The 25,474-nt window shown below is 55.4% G+C and overlaps 1 protein-coding gene across 2 annotated transcripts in view; it reads left to right on the forward strand.

Annotated features, from left to right (window-relative positions):
* The first annotated feature begins 4,969 nt into the window (after positions 1 to 4,969).
* Positions 4,970 to 25,474, forward strand: part of OLFM1 (olfactomedin 1) — a 34,619-nt gene continuing 14,114 nt past the window's right edge. Inside the window, exons 1-3 of one of the 2 annotated variants that reach the window (XM_009942442.2) lie at positions 4,970 to 5,473; positions 18,707 to 18,856; positions 24,258 to 24,413. In XM_009942442.2, coding sequence (XP_009940744.1) covers positions 5,408 to 5,473; positions 18,707 to 18,856; positions 24,258 to 24,413 — 372 coding nt within the window. In that variant the 5' untranslated portion in view covers positions 4,970 to 5,407. Of the gene's footprint in view, positions 5,474 to 15,857; positions 16,785 to 18,706; positions 18,857 to 24,257; positions 24,414 to 25,474 lie in introns of those variants that run through there. The other variant, XM_075439140.1, reaches the window with a different exon arrangement.

The raw sequence follows: 25,474 nt of genomic DNA on the forward strand, positions 1-25,474 counted from the left end.
CCACCAAGGGATCAACTCAACCCCAGTATCTGTAGCTGGGATCCCGAGGCAATTCCTCAGAGAAGATAAGAGGAAAATCTATCACACAGGCAGCCACGGTGGCATCCAGGCTGCCAGAAGAAAACATCCTGTGTTCATCATTGAGTCTGTCTGCATGAAATGGGCTATTCAGGAGGATCGCAGGGGTGTGATTCCCCCTCAGGATGGATTGCCTGCTCCTGGAGTATCAGATGCTACTCAACCATCACCACATGCTGAATGAGTGCTCCTGGAGGGGTCCTTGCAGCGAGTCCTCCCTGCCACATGCTCTGAAGCCCCACAACAGCGATGCTCGTGCCTGGCATCTCTCCCCCTGACATTTTTCTGACAAAGGGATCAATAGTTCGGGTCTATTTGGAATATCAATTTTACACTGGGCAGCCCTTGGAGGACCACCATCAAAATGTCAGCTGAGTCAGCAGCCCCAGGAGGGGACAAGATCTGTCTGGCTTCCCTGATTGTATGGGAGCGGTGAATGGGGAGGAGACAGGAAGGTTTTACAGATTTAAATCCCCAAATGGGTCCATGAAGTAGTCTCCTTGGGGTTCACGTTTAGTGGAGCCGTTGTCCAGTGCAGTTCAATTGCACCGCTCGATTCAGACATTTACCACCTGGTAGCAGAGCCTTTCCCACGCAGAGAATGGAGGGCTTTTTGTGGAGGATGAACAATGCTGGGGAAAGGGTAGCTTGTGCTCCCAGGTGGCTCATCCAGGTCCAGCCAGCACCAGAAGAGAATGAAAATGGCTGTGTCCTCCTTGGAGCTGTTGCAACATCTGTCCCATGAATTTGGTTGCCTGTTTCACCCCATTGATGATTTTGATTGTGCAAGTTATTTATGGTTGCTCCCAGAGTTGCACATTGTCCTCCATCCCTCCTTCGTGTCGCAAACAGGGAATGAGGCAAAATACCAGGGCTGAAGGACTGCTGGGGTCATCACATCCAGCCTAGGGCTGCTGAAAGTCTCCCACCACTTTGCTCAAACGGTCCAAAGCAAGTGGAAGACCTCTCCAGTTCAACCAAGTCCACTTTCTTTTCTCCTCTGGGTGCATCAGTGCTGTCAGAGCTTGACTTTCACCTCCCAGCTCTTCTCAGCAGCCACCCCAGCTCCTGTAAATCAGCTAAAGCACACCAGGCTGGTGGCCCCTGCTTGATGTGGGGCATCCCTTGGCGTTCCAGCAAAGAGAAATTGGGCAGGGGGGGGACCAGGGGGACCAAGCAGGGAACCCACTTTCCCATGGTTTTCTGCAGAAGAGGCCCATGCAGGGAGCAGCAAACAGCAGGGCTGGGCTTAAGGAGCACTTCAACATCCGTGTCATCAGTCAAGGTTCACCCTGGTACACCTGACATGAAAATTTCAGTGGAAAGGGCATAAAAAAGACAGGAAGCCATTTTTACTGAATTTATACAAAAGGCAGGACAAATGAGTGTGAAAATAGATCTTTTGAAAAAAAAAACCTGTGTCTGAAATGTACCTTTCCACACGTAACAAAGCACCGTGAAGCTATTATCACCATGCCCGGAGCAGCCTTCATCTCAGCGGGGAGGGAGAGAGCAGGACCCCAGCGAGCAAGAGGCACTTGGTTCCGCGAGAGGTGTTCAGAGAGGCGGCGGGTGAGAGGAGATTGCAGAGGCAGGAAAGCTCCCAGCGAGGGAGGCCATCAGCCTGCTCTTTGAGGAGAAAATAGAGAGCTTTGTTCTCCAAATCTAGATCCTCGTCAAGGGCAGGGAGAAGGCGGCGGTGTGAATGAGGGGACACCATCTGGCCCTGTGCAGGGAAAGCAGTGGATGGGGACTCCGCAAGGTCTGCTGCAAAAGGATCAAACCAGCCAAAACCCAGCCCAGAAGCAGGCAGGGTCAGGCAGGAGCACGCTGGCTGCCAGGGGATCTTCACCATCCTCAGTCGACACCAAAAGAGGGAACCACATGCCTGTCCCCCCCCCATTGCATAGCAGCACCAGCTCAGCCCTCCCAGATGCCCACATCGTGGCTCTGCAGATCCCTCCGGGTCCCGGCACAGAGGAAGGGGCTGCTTGCCATCCCCTGCCATCCTTTGCCATCCCCTGCCATCCCCTGCCCTCCTTTGCCGTCTGCTGCCATCCCCCGCCATATGGTGCTTTTGCACCAGGATGCATCCTGACATCCCAGCAAGTTCACATCTTGGCATTGGGCTGCTCTGGAGGGCAGCGTGGTCTAGAGAGCAGGGTGCCAGCCTAAATCCCATCTTGCAAATCAAGATGAGAAACCAGAATTGTTTTGATCTCCCCTCCTGCACCACGCAGTGGAGTTTCACTGGAGGCGTCTTGCCTGTAGTTTCTGGAGGAGGCAGGGTGCGTCTTTCAGAGCGGCGCTTGGCTCTGATTTAACTATGTCAAGCAATGGAGAGGGCACTATGCCTTCAGCTGAGCTATTTCACAGTCTGATTATCCTCCCCTGAGGAAAAAAAATTTCTACTCCAAACTGAGGGCTCTTGCTTTCACTTTTTTTATCAGATAAAAGAGCCTTCACGTACAGAAACCTTCCCCCAGGCAGCCTCCTCTCAGCCCTCCCTTTTGCTGGTGAAACAGCTGGAGCCTCTTTACTCCCATTCCATGGGCAGGTTCTCCAGACCTTGACCCCTTGCCAAACTTCTGGAGGTATTTTTCAGAGTCTGGGTAAGACACCCCGGGAATCAGAAGATCTGGGTTTTGTTCCCAGGCTCCTCTGCTGTGTTGCACTGGGCAATTTTTTCCTGATTTCTCTTGGTTTCTGTGATTTGTATCCTGGGAGCGGAGCTCCGTGGGACCGGGCTCTTTGCTGGCAGAAGAACCGTACAGGGCATCACACTCCGGAGCCTGGAGCTCAGGTTCAGTAACAAGGTTCTTGATATTAATTGATGAAGACTTCAAAAGAGGAATAAATTAAAACAAATGGCAGAGCTGATGCATTTGTCATTCACCCAGGTGCCAGGCATGACGATTACCATGAAGGTCAATGAAGCAAGATGTGTATAAAAGCAAAAGGGGAAAAAAACAGATTCCCTGTTGGAGACACGCTGCTGCTGACTTTGAAAAGGTGCCATTTCAAAGCCTTGTCTGGTACCATGATGGAAAACAAGGTGGGGTTGTTCTGTTCTGAAGTCTAAGACACCCAAAGTGAAGTCACCTTCCACGGTCCCAGTAACTTAAGGTCAAGCTGCTGTCTTCATTGAAAATTTTTGTGTGGAAGAAACTCTCCTTGCTAGTCTTCTGCACCTCTCAAAACTATTTTAAGCCCTGTGAGGTGCAGCTGCACCTGGGCCCTCCCATGGACCGTCCTGAGCTGCCTCAGCCACGTGCTGCCTTGTGGCACAGGGTTCATAGGAAGCTGCTCAGGTGGTTTTTGAAGGCACCTTCAACAGTGCCCCCAGCAGAGAACTACAGTCCTGCCGCACTCCCTCGATTTTTGGTGAGAACGGATTCAGAGGCAGGGCATCCTGCTGCCCTCCCTGCCAGGGGGAAGGTGACACCCGTGGTAAAACAACCTCCTCCGGCACCAGGGGAGGATGCGTTCAAACCCTCTCGCACCACTGATGCTTTTGGCCTTCTTGCGCTGCTCTTGATAAAGTCAAAGGGAGCTTAATGCTTTTTAAAGGTCCTCAGCTTTTATGGGCTATAAAGCATTGACCTTAAAGGGAGGTGCTGAGAGGAAGTATATTAAAGATAGATCTATGTGGGATAGTCAGACGTGCCAGCTTTCCCACAGCTGCTCTCCGGACTGCCTTTCTCTAAGCTCTCTTTAAACTGATGTGTTGATTGTCTTCCTAGAGAAGCGCTGCCTGAAGCTGCGGAGTGCTGCTGAAACCCACTCTTGGGCAACCTTCCCTTGGACATTTGCTGATGGCATCACACAGAAGTCTTTTTCCAGTTTGTTCTCAGCTGTTTTTCCCCACTGAGCCTCGGTCACCTTGCTGCAAATTTCCAGGTTTCTGCTGAATGCTGTGCTCTGTGATCCCGGGACTCGGGAAAGGCCCCGTGTCAGCTCATCGCTGCAGAGATCCCACCTCCCGCTCCAGTAATCACCAGTACCAGAGAACTCCAGAAGAAGAAACCCTCTGCAATGAGCAATCAAGGGGGAAAATCCTCTTGTGGAGCCTCTGCTAATTGTGGGCCTGTGGCAGGTGATTTCTACTATGTCGTTCAATAATCATTAAGAGCAGATCTGCATCACATCTCTCACCTCTGGAAAGGGGGGACGATGCTATTCACCTGCATCGTCAGGTACGAAGAGACTTGGCCATATTTATGAGGTCCTGGGAAACCTGCGGTTTGGAAAGCATCCAAGGAGTGTGTGGGAGAGAGAAATGAGGGGTAAGCAGCCCCCAGGGACCTTGGGGAGGGGAAGGGTGCAGCCAGAGCAGTGTGGGGTAGGCGCTGCCTGCAGCCCCCCCCCCCCCCCCTCCCGGAGGACCCTTGCAGGGTGCTGGGAGCGGATGCGAGGGAGGATGCCCTGCAGAGCAAGAGGGCTATGGCCATGCTCGTACCGCCTGAAATCCATGTGGGTCTGAGCCTTGCAGGGGGTGTTGCTCAGAGCCCTCCCGGGGGGCTTGGTTTGGGAAAGCAGCTTTGCTTGGGGGTGTTCGTACTTTGGGGGATGAGACCCCTGTACCCCCCCCCCCCCCCCCCCCCCAAGTGAGCAGGGGCAGCCCAGCAGGTCTCTGAGCTCCGGGAGGGAGGAAGGGAGGGGGTCACCCCCCCGCTCCAGCCCCAGCTCCGCTCCCCGCAGCATCGCCCCGCACCGCCGCTCCCGAGGCTGCTTTTCCCCCTCTCCCTCCGCCGGGTTTAGTTAAATTTCCCCCGCCTAGGTTGATGTCACATCCTGTTCACAGCCATCCCCTGCCAGGAGCCAGCCCTACCAATTCCTTTCTTTTTTTTTTTTTTTTTCTTTTCCCAATCCCTGTCCTCTCCCCATCACCCCCCCCCCCTTTTCAAGGCAAACTTTTGGCAATAGCAGAGATAATCATTTCGTGCTCCGTTGAATTTCTGCTCGCAAATGTCTTTCGAACAGGGGAGCCATTAAAAAACAAACAAAAAAAAGACGTTGCCAGAGAGCCAGCACCGAGAACAGAGGAGAGCAACTGGGATCCCAATAAATATGCAAAGTGAAGGCTCTGCTGAGCAGATTTCTTGCATTGCTTCCTGGGGGTTCTGAGAGCCGCCCGGAAAATCATTCCGATTTCGAATTTTTTTTTTTCTTTTTGGTAACTGCATTTTGTTGTCTTTTTATTTTTTCCTTAATTAAAATAATCATAACAGTAAAGGACTGAGGAGGCGGCGAGGCGCTCGGGGTCGGCGCAGGGAGGCTCGCCCGGGAGGTGATCTGCATGCGAGGTGCCTAGAACTGGGTGCGAGACATGCGACCGGCAAGCAAGCTCCTCACCCTCTGCTTCCTCATCCTGATGGGCACAGAACTCACCCAAGTAGGTTCCTCTCTTGCTTTTCCCCCAACCCCCCCCACCCCCCCCCCCTTTTTCTCCCCAACGCCATTTTCTATTAAACCTCGAGAGCACAAAAGAAAACTGGAGTAGGAAGCTGCCCCTTCGTGCCCCCCCCCCTCCCCGGGTACCCCCCCCCTCCCCAGGTACCCCCCTCCGCGGGTACCCCCACCCCGGGCTCAGCCCGCGGTGCAGGTGAAGCCTCCGGGCTGGGGGGGGGGGGGGGGGGCAGGTCGGGGGGTTCAGGACACCGGACCCCAGAGCTGGGGAGAGCAAGGGGGCTGCCCCAGGGGGGGGAGGTGGGGGTCCCCCAAATGCCCGCCCCACTTATGGGGCAGCTGGCGTGCGGGGCCGGGGGGCAGCGGGACCCCACCCCGGGCGGAGTTGGGGGCCCCCCGTGCCGGGTCCCCGCGGGGACGAGCTGCGAGCACGCGGTGGCGGTCCCTCCCCGCCACCCCCCCCCCCCTCCTGTGGGGGTAGCTTAGCTGGTTTTAGGTGACATTTAAACGTCCCTTGGTGTTTCCGTCTGTGACAGGGTCGTGGGAGAGAGCAGCAGCGTATTTACCTCCCTCTCCCCTCCGCCTTTGGGGTTATTTTCACTGGATTTTAAGGCTTGCGTTTACTGTCCCAGCCCCTGGACTGAGGGAGTAGTGGGGCTGGGGGGGAGGAAAGGAGGCACCTGAAAGCCATCTCCTCCAAGTGGAAATAAAACTCCATTTGACTTCTTTAAGATAACTGGGGAGAGGCAGGCAGGGAGGTTGCCTTTTGTGTTTTTTTTTCCCAGTCACTGAGGAAGGGAAAAAGAGTAATTGCAAGAGGATGCTCTAGATTGTGGGGTTAATTGTGATGCTGCCTGGAAGCAAAAAGAGAAAGAAATAGAAGCTATAAATACAAGGGGAATGGAGGCTTCTTAGTGTAGCAGCAATTAGCAGCTGGGCTCTCATCCTGGATGCTTTATGGAGATGATTTTTTTCCTTTCTCCTGCTGACAACGCTCTCTCCTGTCACTGCCCTATTGCTGAAGTTTCAGGAGCTGAAGCCTTTTGGCTTTGCACCCTCAGAGTATTTCTGCTGCCCCCAGGAAGCGATGGCTAAAGCAAGAGCTGCCTTAATTGCATGGAGCCCTCCGGAGAAGGGGTGAGAAGGTTTTAATTGGGGGGAGGGGGCGGGGAGCAAAGAAATCCAAGAGCTGTGTGGATGAGGAGGGGTGGGAAGGAAGCAGAGCTGCAAAGTGAGTGTCCAGGAGCCCATTGTGTGCGAGAGGATGCTCGGGGAGCGCGCATGCGCTGCGCTGGACAAAGCAGCCGGCGGCCGCCAGCGTTGCTCGGGGATCAGCAAAAAGGGGGCTCCTCGCTCCGCAGCCGGCCCTGGGCCGCGGCAGTGTCGGGGCGAAGCAGCGTGGCAGGGCTGCCCCTTGCCCTGCCTCCCCTCCTGCCCAGGGCCCGGGTCCCTGCGTGGAACCCCCCTCCCCAGGGGCTGTCACCGTCCCTTATCGGCCTTGTCAGCCCCCTCGCTCTGCGTCGGCGGTGTCTGTCAAGGACGCAGAGTTATCGCCTCTCGTGCCAAGGATGCCGCTGTGCCCGGCTACTTTTTCATTTTTCTTGCTTTTTTTTTTTTTTTGTGAATGCAGCACTCCCAACTTTTCACCCAACTTTAAATCAGGGTGGGGGTGGGGAATCAAATCTGCGCTGACCTGTGGGGCTGGGCGCCTTTGGCAGAGCGGCCTCCCAGCCCGTCCCTGCCCGCTGGCGGGGGGTTGGAAGCCCCTGCCGGAGCCCTGGCTCTGCTGAGCTGCAGTCGGCTGGGGCCGGTTTCTGCTTTGCAGCATGGAGCTGGGCTTTGCTGCCTGCAGGTAGCCGAGTCCTGCCAGGCCCCGCGCGCCGGCCGCGCAGAGCTCTCCCGCCAGCGTGCCTGCCGACTCGCTTGGCACTGCAGAGCCCGTTCAGAGTTTTCGCGTCTCGTTTCTGTAGCACAGCTGCCAGATGCAATCCCCCAATACGCCTTTCAGCCCAGGCACCGCCCAGCTCGGTGTCTTCCACGTTTAGTTCGGTGCCGGATTCGCATCTCCATCGCATGCGTGGAGTCTCTCCCATCCCTTACAGAGATCCTGTGCTGGGGGAGGAGGGACCGAGGTTCAGGGGAGAGAGGTTGCTGGTTTAGGCAGCTTTCCCTGATGATGCAGAAGCTACTGCTGTCCCTTCCTCTCCCTCCCTGCAGTGACACTGGCAGGCCAGCACACAAGAAAAGAAGTGGGGAGAGGGACGGCTGTTAAATGAGGCTGGAGGGGGTGAGCATATGGCTCTCCTTCCAGCTGGGTGCTGGGAAAGCTCTTTTCGTGGAGGGAAGGGAGTTGTCTTCAAGGTGTTGGTACTGCAGCATCCTCTGACGGTCCCCCCGGGTGGGAGGAAGGATCCCTGCGCCCGGCTGGGAGCACAGGGGTGATGCACACGCTGTGGGCTGCATCCCCAGGCTTAGTAGGGGCTTTGAGACCTGCCTAAGGCAGTCGGTAGCTTAGCGGTGTGAAAGAAGGGGGAGCTACCCCTATGCACCCCACAACATCCCAGTCCTCTGCAGAAGCCCCTGGTGGGGGTGGCAGGAGCCCCAGCCCCAGAGCAAGACCTGCGTGATGCTCTGGGATTCCTTCTAGCTGCCAAAGGTCTTCTAATTTGTTTTGCGCCTTGCCTTGGTTCTCCACGGGTCAGTGATCACAGCCTGGAATGACAAATCTTTTGGTGGGTCGAAAGTCGGGATGCGGCGGCGGGGTGTGGGTGCTGGGGTGGGGGGGCAGAGCCACCGCTCTGGGCACCCCGGGGTGCAGCACCCTTGCTCTGGCTGTGCATGCAGCTCTGGGCAGAGGGCTTCTCGGGCAAAGTGTGGGGCTTTCTCTTCTTGTCATCTTCTCGGTGAGACCCAGGGCAGCTCTGCTCGTGGCCGTGAAGGAGCAGAGCCAACTTACGCTCTCCAAGGATCTGCTTGTCACGTGCAGAAGGAGAGTGCTGCCAAAAGGGCAGACGTTTTGGGCCGCTGTAGTAAAGCCAGGAGTATCGGCAGAGGGGGTTCGGGATGCCATCTGCTTGTCTGTCTGTCCGACCCGTCCCTTTGTCATGCCTCGTGCTGGCTGGTGAGCTGCTGGGATATTACCAGTGAAAACCCCTTTGCGTTCCTCAAAAGTTTTGCGGGCGCAGAGCGGGGCAGCCGGCGCTCTGGCATCCGCTTACCCGGTAAGCAGTGAAACCGCACAGGAGGAAACACCTCCCTGCAGCAGGCAGTCATTAAACATTTAGGGCTTCTGCAAGGGAAAAACAAAGCAAAACAATTTTGCCACTGATTTTCCTAAAAGCACGTCGGGTCCTTCTTGGAGCTGTTTTCAGGGGAAGGAGGGGAGCTGCCAGGGGTGCACGCTGCCCGTGCCCCTCTGCCCCAGCAGCACCTGGCTGTGCCCATGGGGGACTTCCCAGTGCCCAGTCTGGTGGCCGGGCTCTTCCCTCCCCTGTCAGGGAGACACATGGAAACTGGTAGGATTAAGCTGCAAATCTGCAGCCTGTAACAGGAGGCAGCTGCCTCATCTCATAAACCAATTTGTGTCTCATTTCACTAACTTCAGCTTTATCCAATAAAAAAGAAAGGTAATTTTCAGCCCTGGGTCATATTTATTACTCAAGTTATCAGTCCTTGTAATCAGTATTAGCATCACTGCGTAAAGTAATACAAAGCTAATTACTATCTGAGTGAATTAGACAGATGAAGGCTGTAGACTGCATTGACAGTGGAAGAAGCTAATTCTCGAGTTATGAGTGATAAGTGTTGGCTTTGCTCTGCTGCGATGAAGCTACGAACAAAAGGGAACAAGGCAGGGACAGCGAAGAAATGTTCCTCTGGGGTTTGTCTGGGGCTTCGGCCGGGCTCTTGAGGACACCCAGGCGGGCAGGGGGATAGCCAAGAGGTTGAGTCAGCCAAGCAGTCCCCCAAAAAGGGGGAGATGCACTTGGGGAAACTGAGGCACAGAGCCTGAGACATGTCTTAGCACCAGCAAATCCCAACCATGGGGGAAGAGCACCTCAAAATCCTGATTCTCCTCTTTCTGCAGACTGTAGCTACTGCTTATCAGTGCCCTCCCGGAGCTGAGCCTGGGACCCCAGGTCCCAGCCTCTGGACCAGCTCTGTCCTGGATTTTGGCCCTGGGGAGCTTTTTCCCTGTTCAGGACCCAGGTCCTGGCTCCCAGCCCCTCTCCCCATCCCGGCTGGGAGACAGCACTCAAAACCAGCCAAAATGCAAAAGATCTCCTGGAAAGATAACGGCGGGGCACTAGCAGGAGTCAGCGCTGGGTCCGGGAGCACGCAGCAGCGAGCGACCCTGGAGCAATGCCATGTTTTCTAGCAAGCAACACGCACAACAAGTTTTCAGCGTAAAGGCACTTTCTGACTGGAGGCGTGTGACTGACCCCGGGGAAACACGCCAAAAAAATCATCATCCTCAACCAAAACATCCGAGTAACAGGAACCCACTGACGCACCGCGCCGACTTTAATGGGCTCAGATCTAGCCCAGAGGCTCTGACGTGTTGGCGCTCGCTGTTAGAGCATGGGTTTAATGTCAAGAGCAGCTTTAGCTAACCCCAGATTTAGCAAAGACCTGCAAAGGGGATTATTCTGTTCCAGTGTGACAGAAGGAGCATGTTCTTTCTGCCGTGGAGTGTTTCTACTCGCTGTGTGGATAAGGAGAGGAAAGGTTGCGGAGCGTTTTGCGTGCGGAAGGAGTAGCCCCAGTGTCCGTAGCTGGGGGGTAACTTTCCGGAGCACGTTGGGCTGCCTCGTCCCGAATCGGGGCCGTTCCTGGAGCCAAGCTCAACACCAGGCACAGGCAGTTTCACACGAAGTCTCACCAGGACTTGGCAGTGGTGTGCAGTGTCGTGGTCACTGTTTGCAAGGCATTTTGGGGTCTTTACTTGCCATTTTCTTCCTTCCTTTGCTTTCACTGTCTGTCCATCCGTATCCTCCCCGTGACGGGAGGGGAAAAGTTTGGTCTGCACTGGTACAGTGCCGAGGTGACAGGGTCCAGCTCCAGGACTGAGGTTTGTGTGAGTGATAGTAGCAGAGAGACAAAGGGGAGAGGATATTTGGAGACTCAAAAATCAGGGAAACCCGGTACCATTTATTGCTGTGGCGATCGTGACCTGCTGAGGGACAGGTGCCCCATGGCAAGTGGAACAGGAGATTGTCCCGTGCTCCAGAGGTGATGCTGACACTGCCGGGGTAGGTGGGGTGCCTCTGCTGCCAGGCGCTGCTCCCAGCCTCCCGCTGCCCACGGGCTGGTGAGGAGGGATTTCGGATACCTCCTGCTGCGAGCCCAGACAGTGGGGTAGGCAAGGGAAGGGAGTGAATGTTTACTGAGTTGGGAGAGGGTTGAGAAACAGGATCGTTGGCTGAGGAGCAGAGTTCAGGTCTCTGCCCCCACCCCGTAACCCCATGGTGCCGGGCAGAAAGCAGAGGGGCACAGCGACCACCCAGCACAGCGCTGGGGTGGGCTTGGAGCCCTGGCCAGAGCGTGCTGAGCAGCAGGACTGGGCTGTACTGGCGCCTCCTTACCCTCAGCCTTCAGCCCTGCTGCAGGGACCCCCACGCAGAGCTGCTCGGCATCCCCACGGCCAGACGTGCTGTGCAGTGCCGGGGAGCGCAGCACCTCGCCCCGGTCCTCACCCCTCACCTCGGGGTGCTCTCCCACCCATGCGTGACGGAGCTGGTCCTTTCCACCCTGCAGCTCGTCTGTCTCCGCGCAGTCCAGGCTCCTGTGCAAGCGCAGCAGTGGGGCAGCGACAGGGACTCCATCAGCCCAGCATCAGTCAGGACTCCAGGTGGGATGCAAAGAGTCGGTGGAGGCAGAGTCCTCCAGAGGCTGGTTCAGAGCCCCTCCACCAACTACAGGAGGGAGCTTTGGAGAGAAGTCACTTAGTCCAGGTGTCTAAGGAGGATCCCTGAAGTTACACAGCAAGGTCCTTTCGGAAAGGACAAGACCTTTCTGCAGCCCCTGGCCAGAGGGCACGGCACATCTCACCGGTCTCCAGTGCAGGAAGGAGCTGGAAAGAGCTGGAGTATGGGCTGTCCCACGTACTGCAGAGCAATCCCAGGGCAGGCCTGAGTGCCCTGCCAAGTTGCCGAGCCCTGTGCTCCCGGGGCAGGAGCTGCTAGCCCTGGGAAGGTGCCTGCGGCACTGCCCTGCACTGGGCAGCCAGCTTAGCTGGTCACATCCTTCTCACTGGAGCTGTTGGGTGTTAGCTGAGATGCCTCCAGCATTTACTGAGCCAGCTTGGAGCACCAGCAGGATTTGACGTAGTTAAAATTCAGGTGTATGTATTTTAAAGCAGCTTGCTTCCTCTCACCATGCGTTCAGTAGGAGTTCTCTGACTGGGGTCCACAGACACCATCCCCACAAAAGCTTGGGAGCAACAGCAACTTCAGCACCTCTTCTCTGAACCAGCCAGGAGAGGGAGACAATGACCGCCGCGTCCTGCACACTCACACACACACCCAGGAGTTGGTCCTGTTTGGGGACCTTCACCCTTGTAGGCTCCTTTAGGCAGACAGCCACATTTTGCATGATCGCTTCCCAGCAGTGGAATTTTCCACCAAGTAACTATCTTGGAAAACCCTGTTCTTTGCTTTTCTCTGTCATGCCTCCTCTTTCTCTGCTCAGAAGATGTGCATGCAAAGAGGATCTTTTGTTCCCTAACAGTTCATCTTTTCCTGCTGTTGACTCTGCTTACAGCAGGAGACGCACGGAGAGGGCCTTGCAGGGAGGGCGGCTGTTGCAAGCACATCGGGACAAGAAAAACCCAGTGACATCATGAGGGCTTTTTTCAAGGCGATTCCCTGTGCAAAAAAACCCCAAAGTGCTCAGGAGAAAGGTGAGCTGGGCCCATTCAGCAAAGCTGGTACCAAAGAGATTTCTGCAGACATCATGATGGGAAGTTGCTCTTTCAGGGCAGGATCTTGCTTTGCCCTGGAGAAAGGTCCATCAGTGAATGCCATCGGGTCAAAGAGTGTCATCCGAGTCTCCTCCTTCATGATTTCGCTAGCGTTTCTTCTGATTTGCTCCAGCATGAGTCAAGGCAATGTCAGGTCTCCCACATCAAGTTCATGTCCTTACTGCTTTTGCTGCCTGTGTTTCGTTTTTTTTGCCATGCTGGGCATCTACAACCAGGGAAATCATTAGGGTAGGGAAGAGGTTTCTGTGTTTACCTACTTCAGGCACCGAGACGACAAAGGTCATTTTCCTGCTTGATGCCCATGACCTAGCCCAGCACAGGCGGACTGGCAACATCTTGTCACACAGCAGCAGCCACCGCCTCTTCCCTCTGAAGAACCCTTTGCCCCTAAAAATGTGCAACAGCGGCATTTCTGGGAGCTGCTTTTTTGTCAGGCCTCCGCTTTGGACGAGCTGACGTGGGCTCAGCTTGCGCGGCCGCGCCGTGGGCAGCCCGACGTGCTGGGGAAGGGCTGTGGGGCTCTGCCAGCGCTGGTTATACCCTACGAGCTGAGGACCTTCCCACTCCCAGCGCAGGTCGTTAGTGCGTTAAGTCACTGAACTTTCTGAAAAAGTATGGAAGAACAGCTGATCTCTTGATGTCCCTACCTTAACTCCCTTTACCTTACCAGCAAAGAAAAGACTCCCCAAAAACCTGCTGCGTTTGGCTATTTCATGACCACTGGACGTGAGAGAAAGAAAGGACATCACCTGGATTGCTCTGCCCCTCGTTATTACACACACAGCCCCTCTTTCAGCTGACGTGAAGGGTTCTGCTCCAGGGAAGCGGAGCAACTCTGCATGGCCTCCCCCTACCTGCATGCCCCCTCTGTGCCAGGCACCGGGAAAAAGCTCCCAGTAATGTGCCCCCTCCTCCTTAGCAGGGACCTGTGGCTGCCGTTCCTCTCTCTGTGCCTCGCTGTCCCCATCTGCAGAAGGTTTAATCATTGCAAAGCGCTTGAAGGGCATACGAATTAAATCACCTGCGTGCACGGGTAGGAAATGAGTCTGTCTTGGGTCTGGGTAGAATCCAGAGCAAGGCAAAGGAGTGCTTGTTACCCCGCTGAGTACCATTTTAAATAATAAAGTATCCTTAGGTGTAATTCAGTTTGTATGTGTTTGGAGTAGACAAATATGAGGTATAAACTTTACTTACAAACTCAGTTTCAAAATTAACGTTAAGATGATTGAAGTGCAGCACTGAAGTGTTTTATCTGGCATGAAATCGGATAAGCAGGCAGGGTCTCGGCTGCTGCAGTGCTGAGCACAGCGTAGGCACCTGCTGGAGCAGAACAGGCTGAACTGGAACAGAACGGGGAGCTCCGATTTATTCCTGAAAGGTGGAAGCCACCCAAGGCTTTTGCCTAATGAACCTGTTCCTACAACCACAGCCTGAACCACCCTGTTGGTGCTGACCTCAAGCACGAGGCTGCACAGCCTGAGGGTGGTTTTGCCGTGGAAAGGGTGCCTGGGCTGGGTGAAGCTGATTTCGGGAGGTGGAAGCATCTCGGCTACTTCGGGAGCCCAACAGCGATTCAGAGGGCAGGAGCGTTTTCGTACCGATTTCAGCAGCAGGTCGACCTGTCAGCTGGCTGACGTGCCTGGATCAGAGATCATCTGGCCTGAGCTGGGGGAAGGGGCAGGGGTGACGTGGTCTGAGGGTGCTGGGAAGCGAGGGAAGGGAATGGCCTTCCAGCGTCTGATTCTGCTGCCGTGTTGTCGGAGGGACAGGATCCGACCTGGCATCAGTGCTCGTACTCGAACTCTTCTCTTTTTCTCCACCTGGTGGACTTGCGAAGTGTGCTTTCATTTCAGCGCTCCGCAGAAACTCCCCAGCGCTCTCTGCAGAGCCAGCTCCACTTGGCTGTCACCGGTCCCTGCTCCCTTTGCTCGGACCAGCAGAGCTGGGAGGTGCTGGGATGATCCCCTGCCAAGGGCCAGGTCCCCACCTAGGGGCAAGGTCCCGTTAGGTGGGACAGGCCAGCTCGGCAACGATGGCGTTTCAGCGCACAGCTCCCACTTCCCCAGTTGGGACTTGCTCTGCACACTGGTCTGGGTGCTGTATGGCAAGGAAGTACTGGTGGGTCAAGGCCTTGGGGCACCCCTCAATGCCCTCTCAGCTGTAGCCCAGCCAGCTCCTGGGGAGGGGGTCGTGAGACCCATGACCCCAAAGAGCCATGCCGTCGGAAGAGCAGTTCTGGAGGTGCCCAGCCTTGGGGCTGGGCCGATCAGACTCCTGTGGGAATGTGGTGGCTCCCGCAGGCTGGCCAGGCGGGGGCTGGTGGGACCACAGAACAGTGCGGAGTCTGCTGGAGCAGGTCTGTGGTGGCTGCTCCAACACACTGAGGCTGGTGCTGTACCAGTGGAACGAGGCTTGTCACGTCTGTTCTCTGGAGAGGGCCAGGGGATTAATTTCATAATTTGCTTTGCATGGGATGCGTAAAGGTTCGCTTCGGGAAGGATGTGCAAGGAACTGCGGATGTCTGTTGGTCGGAGACTTTGGTTCTGAAGTGACCAGGACAGTTCTGCAAACACCTTCAGGGAACCTGAGTTGTGAACAAGCTCCATCTCGCTGCAGACCGCACGCTGGGCCCGTGCAGACGGACTGTGTGCTGTTTGCGGTGTAACAGCCCCTGGGATTCCTGGGCAGGGTTTGCCTCAGAGCCACACCAGCCCCAGACAGCCAAGAGTTTTCTTCGGACTCCGGGGTGGGATGCTCTGGCAGGGGCTGATGCTGTCCCATCGCTCCTGTCCGTGCAGCCCTGCCTGCTGGAAATGGGGCAAGAGCTGGGCTGCCAATTTGAAGGCGCAATTTCCGGGCTTTATGGTTTAACGCGAGCGTATAGCGTCCCTCGTGCTGGTGGAAGGCCGAGACCGTGGAGTGTGGTGAGGGGGCAAGCGGGGATGTGGGGGATGCTCCCATGACCCACAGCCCCGGGAGACCGCAGGCCTGGGTCCCCCACCTTGCGGGTCTGCGCGGGAGCGGTGCAGCCCCCTGCACGCACCGCAGCGGGGAACGCTGCTCCCGACTGCCCTGGCTGGCAGCAGCTCCCCGTTATCCCCCCGGAGCAGCTGCGTGTCCCGCACGGCCCTTTCTTCGCCGCGTCCCCCGCCGCCGTGAGCCCACCGACCCACCCCGGCCCCGCACCGCGCCGCGCCCGGCCCCGCGCCGTGCCCGGCAGGGGGCGCCGCAGTGCCGCGCCGCAGCGGGGGAGCCGCCCCGCCCCCCCCCCCCCCCCCCTCCGCCGGCGCGCTGCTCCCTCCCCAAATCCTCCCCTCCCGTCCCCAAATCCTCCCCTCCTTCCCCAAATCTTCTCCTCCCCAAATCCTCCTCTCCCTCCCCAAATCCTCCCCTCCTTCCCCAAATCCTCCCCTCCCCAAATCTTCTCCGCCTCCTCCTCAATTCTTCTCCGCTCTCCCCAAATCTTTTCCCCACCCCACCAGTTTTCTCCCGTCTCCCCAAATCTCCTTCCCTTTCCCCGATTTTTTTTTCCTCCCTTCCCAAATCTTTTCCCCTCTCCCCAAACCTTTCCTCTCCCTTCCCCGAGCCCCTCCCCAAGTTCTTTTCCCCTCTCCCCGAACCTTTCCCCCTCGCCGCAGTTCTTTCCCCTCTCCTTCCTCCTTTCTCCTCTCCTTCCCTCCGCTCCCTTCTCCCCAAATCTCCCCCTCAAAAAAACCCCTCAATTTCTTCCCTCCCCCAACTGTCCCCTCCGTTGCCCCCTCCCCAAATCCCTTCTCCCCTCCTCCTCCTCCTCCCTCTCTCCCCCCGCCCTCCGCAGTCGCTCCGGCTGGCTGGGCGCTCCGCGGCGCTCACGCCCCCCCCCGTCCCCGCTCCGCCCCCCCCCCCCCGCCCCGGTCCCGTCCCGCCTCCTGCAGCCGCTCGCTCCGCTCCGGCTGGGGCGCGCCCGGCGGCAGCCCCGCTCCGGCGATAGCGGCGACAGCGGCGACAGCGGCGACAGAGGCACCATCGCCAGCGCCGGGCAGGGCGGCGGCGGGGCGGCGGAGGAGGACGATGGGCCGGCGGCGAGCGGCGGAGGCGGCCGGGCGGCTGGAGCAGCCCGTCCCCAGCGGCATGGAGCCCGGCGCCGGTGCAGAATGAAGGGTGCGTGCCGCCCCCCCCCGCAGACATGTCCGTGCCTTTACTCAAGATTGGAGTCGTCCTCAGCACCATGGCCATGATCACCAACTGGATGTCGCAGACGCTGCCCTCCCTCGTGGGGCTCAACACCACCAAACTCACGGCGGCCACGGGCGGCACCTTGGACCGCAGCACGGGAGTAAGTGCGGGGGGCGGCGGGGGGGTGCCCGGCTGCCCGGAGCATCCCGCCCCGCTCCCCCTGGCCGCCCCGGCCCTCCTCGCCTAGGTGTCCCCCCGGGCTGCCTAAAGCCCTCCTTAGCTGGTCGACCCCCCCTCCGTGCCCCCGGGACCTCCCCCGCCGTCTGGTCCCTCCTCCCCCCCCCCCCCCGCCCCCTGCCAGGTCCGGCTGCGGGGAGCGGCACCCCGGGGAGGGGCAGGGCCGCTCGGGGTGGCATCGCTTGCAAAGTGCCCCCCCCCCCTCCGGGGGGGCCGTGCGGGCGCGGGGAGTGGGGTCGGGGCGGTGCGGGAGGGCGGGGGGGGGGGTCGGTGCGGGGAGCGCCTCTTCTCTGCTCCCGCTCTCGGGTTTAGCCCTGGGTTGGGGGCGAGCCAGCTGTCCCCCCCCCGTGCCTTCAGCCGGGGGGTTGCGAAGTTTCCCCTCGTCGCCGCTTTGCCGTCGCTGGGCGAAGCAGCGTGGGACGGCGGGTTCGAGTCCCGCAGGGTCCCCTGCGCGTCCCCGCCGTTGGTCAATGGGCGTTCAGGGGGTGGGAGACGCGGTGGGGAAGGGTGCGGGGTAGCTCGGCCGCGCCCTGTGTTTCCCGACCCCGTTTTGCTGGAGGGCTGGTACGACGCCTGGTCGTGCCACTTCGGAAATGGCCGAGAAATCCAGTCCTTGTGCCCACCTTTCCCTAGCAGGGAGCAGCGGGCACCTCTCGCCCGCAGGCTGCACGCTTGCGCCCGGCCAAAGAGCTCACGCATCCCGGCTCTGCTCTGCCCAGGCGAGCGTTTCCTGTAGTGGTGCTGCTGGTGGTGAATGAAGCTGGGATTTTTTTTTTTTTTCCCAAGGATTATGAGACCCACTTACTGTATTTTTTTTTTCCTGGTTGTTTTAGCTAGAGAATCGAATTGTTTGCCTTGCCTAGCCGTCTCTCTTGGTGCGTGTCTGTCATCGTGGGTATTTGCAAGGTTATTTGTAACACGCTGAAATACTAGACCGAATATTTCCCTTCTGATCGGCAAAACAGTGGTACCCTCAAAGTGGTCAGAGGCTGAATTGTGGTTAAAGAATGTATTTTGCAAAGTGCTGTGAGATCAAAGGAAAATTCAGATCAGAGGGGTTTGGAGAGCACAGGGGGCACGCGCGGGGCTGGGGACTGTGCTGTGTTGGTGGCTGGGCTCTCTTTTCTGCAGTCTGTCCTGGAAGCTCAGGCAGAGGCATTGACCGTACCCTCCGGACCATGTTGCTTCTTTTCTGGCGTGCTTTGCAGGGCACGGCACCGGGCTTTCCCTGCCCGGGACCTGCAGAACATTTGGAGAGAAATGGTTGTTCTGGTGAACCTCTCCATCCCCGGGAGTGTCTGGCAGAGGAGAGGGAAAACGTAGCTCCCGGTGTCCGTTAACTCAGGCGAGCGGATTTTCCTGCTGCTGGATCTGGGAGAGCGCTGCGGAGGCACATTGGTCGCTGCTCAGCCCTCAGCCGGGGCACCGTGTCCTCACGGGTAGCTCGGGCACGTCCTTCTCACGGTGTCAAGGAGAAGCCGAGTGCTTTGCGAGGACAGCCGGGCAGCGGGTTCCCCATCCCGATGCACTCGGTGCCTTGCAGCACGCTACAGCCCTCGCTGCTTCGTGGCTTTCCTCGTGTCCACGCTTTCCCACTTGTGTTGCCTTGTCTGCTTGGGCTCCTGCTCGCCTTTTCAGACCCATCTTCTATTTGTCCCCAATCCATATTTTTGCATCACAAGTGAGTTCTGCCAGCTGGGCCCTCGGAGGAGCCTCCCTCCGCTTCCAGCACAGCTCCGGTATCTGCCACATCCACACTGCGTCCTCCCCTCAGCCCCTTCACCTCCCACCCCCCTACCAGCCCTCCCCTCATTCACTTAACCCCTCTTTCCCTGTGTTAATTAGGTGTTGCCTACCAACCCAGAGGAAAGCTGGCAGGTCTACAGCTCTGCCCAGGATAGCGAGGGACGTTGTATATGCACAGTGGTGGCACCTCAACAGACGATGTGCTCGCGTGATGCCAGGACAAAGCAGCTGAGACAACTATTAGAAAAGGTAATGGTTGACCCCTTCTGGGAAAGGTGGTTTGGTTTGGCGTGACATTGGGGTTTCCAGGGTCACGGACCCCTTCAGCCAGCCCTCCGGTGCCACAGTTGTCCCCGTGCATGTAGTGGGGAATAATCAGCTGCAGTTGGGAGGATAAATCTCTGTTTCTGAGGCACGGGGGAAAAGGCACAGAGGCCTAAGGTCAGGTTAAAACTGCTGAGATCAAAGCAAAAATATTGAATCACATTGCCAAAAAAAAAAAAAAAAAGCTGTAATTTTGTCATTTCTTTTCATTATGTTAACACAAGCAGTTTCAAAGGATGAGCCTCAACAAGATGAGAGAATTAAAAACCCAAAGCCCATGCTTCCCTAGCCAAGCTGTTATTAAAAAGGTCGAATAAAACAGTCCAAGTTGTCGACATCAAATAGCACAGAAATGACAGTTAGTGGTTTTCTTTCTAATGTTGACATCCACTTGATTAGTTTTTAATAGTCTGCTGTCCAAAGAGATCAAAGAATCTCGTTAGGGAAACATTCCCGATAACAAGAAATTTTCCAGATAATAGATTTCGTTGAAGAAATGCTGTTTCATATGAAATGGTGCTCTGCTCTTTAAAATGTAAGTGGACTCCTGAGCTGGGTGTGTAATTATCCCTCATGCCCTAGTGCTATGTTGGCGTGTGTTGTGCATGACAAGATAATTTTTATCCCGCTGCTTTCGGGAAGTTGGTGTATTAGTCACTCATAACAATATTAAACCTACACTTAACTGATTTTCCTATGTGATAAGCACAGTAAAGCAAGGCAGAAAACATTTAGCCCTAAACCACTTCGTTGTGTCGGAGGCTTCTAAAAATAATCCCACTCAAGCTTTTATTTCTCTAAGCAATAACGGCAAACGGTCCAACAGCACATTTGTCTAAGAGGCAGCAGGCGTTATACCAGCAGCTGACACAGGCGTCCGAGAGCCAGCGTGTTCCCAGAACTGCTCTTAGGCATTAAATAAGCAGGATTTGACCCAATGCCCTCTGCTAATGGACAGGCGAGTTGAGCGTACAAGGCCTGGGATAACATCGGTTCCCGTGCGGAGGGTGTAAGTGCTCGGTGATTTCTCCCTTGCGCAGCTCTCCGGCTGCCAGTGGATAAAGTGAGGGAGGAGCGGTACCTCAAGGCATGTGTTCTGGGGATTTGCTACCTGCCTGCTAATCTGTCTGCATCGCACTCCTACGCTAACCTATATGAAAACCCCAAAATGAAGAATGGGCTCTTAGTGCCAGACATCTGATCCTGACGAAGGATTAAATGATAATCCCTGTAGGAAAATGCAACTGCAGAGAGGAGCTTCCAGCTTCCCAGGAAGGAGATCAAACCTGGAAGCTCCTTCTCTCACCTGACTTTTTTTTAACTCTAGCTGGAAAGATCCCACTCTAGGTGGGAAAACTCGCATCTCCTGATTTCTCTCTGCCAGCAGATGAAGAAGCCCAGTGTGTCAAAGAGGTAATTGTGTTTGGATTTTCAGAGGAGGAGACCTGGCAGTCACCTATGGAAATAATAAGGCATTGCTTTTACGGGCAAGAAATAAGTTGCGTTTGTGTGTGTGTACATTTGTGTGTACACAAACCAATTAGAGCACCTCCAGTGAAAAATCTCTGTGCAGGGGCTTCAGCAGCTGAACGTACTTTGAGGTTCCAAGCTGCCAAGAGCCCGTCTGCCCTCAGCACGTGGGCACAGGCACGTGCACAGAAACTGCGGTTCGTGCTGCGGCGAGTGAATCCTGGGCACCCCATCAGTTTAACGAGCAGGCGTTAAGTGAGGTGAGGTGAGCCAGGTCTGCTCGCCACAGCACAAACTGTTCAGCCCGTCTTTTGACACCGAGGTGTCTGAGCTCATCGCTGGCTGGAGTACACCGAGTCCTTCCAGCCTGATATGTGTCAGGTGCTGAGTCCAGATCCTGGACTGCATCCAAACCAAGACGTCACCTAAATCCTGTTCATAAACCAATTATGTTTTATCTTCAAAGGGATTTTTATTTTTTTTTTTTTTGGCCTTGTTGTCTGGGAGGACTTCCTCCTCCAATGGTTAAGCCATTTTTTGGCTTCCTGCCAATTCTTACACTTTGCCAGCACTGATTTCCAGATTAAACTGTTCTTTTTGTTCATTTAATACTCTCCAAGGTGCATGTAGGGAGGACAATGACATCTCTTCTCAGCCTTCATTTTGACTTCTGCAGACTTCGTAAGATGAATTTTTCATGTCCTGGTCCATCAGCTGAGTCTGTCTTTCTGCTAATTCTTCCTATAAACCATAACGATCTCCCTCAAGATGTCTCATGGTTTTGTTCCACCAGTTTGTCCGGCTACCCAAAGCTGAAGATTCATCCCAGTTCAATCCCCAGAGATGGGCTTAGAACAGCTCTTTTGAGCTGGCATGAAAGGCTGATCCACAGGGAAGCTTGGACGGGCTTTAAACCATGGCTTTGACCATGTAAATCTCACTAGGGTCATCAGGCCAGTATTGACTCTCAGTGACTCTGGTTTAATTCTGAAACAACTCAGTGTCAAAGAAGATGACAAGAGCAGCACTGGAAGTTTTGTTTGTATTGATTTTATATTTCAAATGTTAAAATTAACTCTTTTCCCCAAGACAAGTATCTCTCTCCCACTAGCTTGATGGAAAATGAGGTTTCGTGTTGGGACCGTGTGCTTCACCAATGGAGGCAAAAAGTGTTTTAGCTGATGTTTGAGGGTAACGGTTAATGGATGAAGCTGAGGCAATCTGAGAAACGGTATCCTTTGGTCTCAGTTCATTAGAGCACTTATGCACATGCTTAAGTTTAAGCTATGAACAGTCTCATTGAAATCTAATCATGTGCCAAAGTACTTTGCTGGATCAAGGGCTGAATATGCTAATGAAGGAAAACAAATAGATCTTCAGCTGATGAAGCGTGCATTACTGTCAGAGAGCAGGAGTGGTGGAGGCTGACTTTCTACACATCTGGCCAGAGTCTTGCCTGGTTGAAAACAGCATGGGCAACAAGTAGCGAGAGTCTGGACTTGTAAAACCCATCCCTGAAATAGCACGGCAGCTAATTTTTGGCGTCTCGGTTTAGAGACGCGTGAGGAGGCTATTTTCCTCTGCAGTCAGGGGAGAGGCACACTCCTCCAGAGGTGATTCAGAGCACAGGCCCGAGTGAGATGCTGTGATTCATTTCCTAGCAGAGTCTGTCTCTCCCTCCCCACCATCCAAGAGGCAGCGTAAGGAGCCTCCCCGTAGCCTCGCTCAGCCCCTGCGGGGTCAGATACCAGCGTATCATTACAGAAATGGTCTTTTCTGATTACTTGCAGCTTGGCCTTTAATTTGGCTTAGGCATTAGTGGAATAAATTAGATCAATTTTGTACGATCCCTACGAGTCATCCCTATTCTAACGCACTGGAACAATTCTGCTATGCAGATACAGCTCGACTCAAAGGAGGATAGACTGGATTACCAGGATAAAAATATCTGCAGACCAGTCATGCTTGTCTAAAACTTCCCTTCTCCTGCCTTGGGGTAGAGAGAGGTCTTCAGACTCCTCCACATCCAGCACAGGTAAATGAGCACCCGGCTGCGTCTGCTGGGAGCTCACGTACCCCGGGACAGGCACGGCTAAACGGGAGCCACACGGCCTCGGGCTGAGGTCAGGTTTGCTCTTTTGCTCCTCAAACCAAGAGGGTCTTGTTCTGCTCTTCCCTGCTCCTCACACCTCCCTGAGCAGGTCCTTGGTGGCTGTCAGGATGGGTGCTGGTTCGTCTCTGGGTGATGTGTTAGGACTGGGAGACCGAAAATAGCTTCACCTTTGCTGAGGAAGACCGTTAGACCCCCGGAGCAGTTGTACTGGTTGTACAAAATGTTTCCTCGCTGTTGGCCTTTATAGGTTGTCCATACATTTTTAATAGTTCCCTGTAATAGTTTTCTTGTCGTCATGCATGAGCAATGGGCGTTTTGATCCCTTCGGAGGTGCGGACACCAAAGTTGGCATTTGACCTATGCTGGTTTCAGCACATAGTGTCCGAGACCCGGCTGCGTGCGGGCGTCCCGCCGTCCCCTCGCTCTGTCACTCGAGGTAAGTCACAGCAGCCCGGTGGGATTTGCTGGAGGAAACACTGCACTGGCACCGTTCTTTCCCCATCCCAGCCTGTCTGCACGTGGCTTTGGTGAGGACAGAGACGGGAGCGGATGTGGCAGCATGGGCTCTGGGAAGTGTCTCGGAGCGGATCCGCAGAGACAGCGCTGGCTCCCATTTGGGTTTTGCTCGGACACCCACAGATGAAGAGGCTTGAACCAGGATGCCTTTAGTGAGGGCCATGACGCAGCAGCATGCTTGGATGCCTGATTCATTTCAAACACAGACGTCATCCCTGGCAGCGCTGACGGTCGTATTTCTGTGGGTAACGTGGCAGTGGCAGGAACACCAGTTGTGGGCTGAGCCCTGTAACATACAAACACAGCCAGCCCTGATGCAAAGTCCTTAAATCACACCCATTGCTTGATGCTAAATAGGTGCTTATGTACCTGCCTAAATCAGAGCTTCATTTACCCTCTCCGAGCCTGAGGAATGAGAGAAGGGAATATCTTAATAAATCAGATGGCGGCCAACCTTCAAATCAGGTCAGCCTAGCTATCGTTTCCCTCCCCTCCTTCCCCCTTGTTCTCACGATGAGCCCAGCCAACCTTCTTGCATCATTCCTTCGGCAGGGCCAGATGGGCGCCGCGCGGGGAGCCGCGGGGATGCGGCATCGGGCGGCTAGAAAAGATGCCGACACGGCACAACCGCCCGCACCGGTGGGGCCAGCCGGAGCGGGAGCCCCCGCGGTACTTCCCAGCTTCCCGATGCCCTCACCTGCAGCTGGGTTTGTTGTGGCAGATGCTGTATAAACAGTAGGGCTGTTTGGGTAATGAAGTTTTTACTAGCTGGGAGTAAAGTTTGCACTTAAGCAATCAGTAAGTGTCACTTGTGTACATGAGGAAATGATAATGTGCACCTCAGCAGAAGCGTTTCTCGTAGTCAGATGTGCTTCTGCTCAACGAAGAGCTTCTCCTCGGGCGACGGCGGGTGCCATCCCAGCCTCTCAAAGAGGCCATCGTGAGTGAGGCATTTTAGCCTTGACTACAACCCTTATTTGCATGTGTGATTGTGAACTTACTCTCTGCAGCGCAGCAGAATAAATGTTTATGAAACAAATTTGCTCTATTTTAGAGCGTGGGGGTCATAACATGGCACGATGCTGCTGATTAACTAGTAAATAATGCATAGGCTGATTACCCTTTAGCTTTGTTGACTGCGTAGGAAAAGGTCAGCGTTGGGATGCACGTGGGGCTGCCTTGCTGCGGGGGAAGCACCTTCCTGATGAACCTTTTCTCGTTTGACAGGTGCAGAACATGTCCCAGTCGATAGAGGTGCTGGACAGGCGGACTCAGAGGGACCTGCAGTACGTTGAGAAGATGGAAAACCAGATGAGGGGACTGGAATCAAAATTTAAACAAGTGGAAGAAAGCCACAAGCAGCACCTGGCAAGGCAGTTTAAGGTATGTCTGCTTTCCAAACTGCTAACGAAGCTGTGGCCAAGGGATTTAGCAGGGTGCACACGGGACTGTCACCCTGGTCCCCATCAGCTCACATAGCCGGTGGTCTGGTCGTACGCAGCGCGGACGGCCGCCCACCCGTGCAGCTCCCTCCTATCCAAAGCACGGCCAGATCCAGGCTGCGGCATCGCATCCTCAGCCGCGAGACATTTTTCTATGGGGTGAAAGCATAAATCTCCGCGTTCCCCTACCCGCACACCGCTGGGTGCCCCAAACAGCGCAGGATTGCTCCGTGGGAGAGGGTCTGCAGGGAGAGCCCGGGGCAGCTGAGGTCAGGGCGAGGTGGGTTCCCCTCCACGGCCAGGCGGCCCTTCCCCACGCCGTGCCCGGGACCCCCATTTTCTTGGGAAGACCCGGGAGCGAGGGCTCCGTTACCATTTCCGCGGCACTTGGCAAACCGCACCGGGCTGTCACCGAGTCGTTTCCCTCCTCAGGGGGGTTGTAGCAATGGGACAGTCGATCGAACACATCAACCCCCAAAAAACCCCCAAAAGTATGACTATTACAGCTGTCCTTGGGCTCGAGGATGTGGAAATGTCCGATCCTGAAGTAGTGGTGCTGGCTCTGCTGCCAGCACCTGCTGATGGGTTACAGACGTTTAGTCCTGGTGTACAGACTAACGAGGGGTAACGAGGTCAGCCTTTTAAATGGAGCTGTCATTGCGAGCAATGGTCAAACTTTCAACCACTCGGCTGAGAATGAGTGAAATTGCCAACAAGAGGCTGTCAGCAATATTTAGAATGTTAGATTTTAGTAATGTTATGGATTAACAGATAGAAAAAACAAACTGAGGAGATTTCTAGTGAAATGTGGGGACATTTCTGATCAGCCACCCAGCTGATTGCCATCCTTATTTCCCAGCAGCTGCCCAGCTGGCCGGTGTTTTAAACCAGAATTTTTTTAATTGATATGTTAAATACTGAAATACCAAAAGTACATCAGAAAAAGCTGGGAAGAAGGTTCTTAAAATTTTTCACCAACTCCACCTCCTCCACTGCCCATCT

Source organism: Opisthocomus hoazin, chromosome 19 (assembly GCF_030867145.1).
Source record: "Opisthocomus hoazin isolate bOpiHoa1 chromosome 19, bOpiHoa1.hap1, whole genome shotgun sequence".
NCBI lineage: Eukaryota > Metazoa > Chordata > Aves > Opisthocomiformes > Opisthocomidae > Opisthocomus > Opisthocomus hoazin.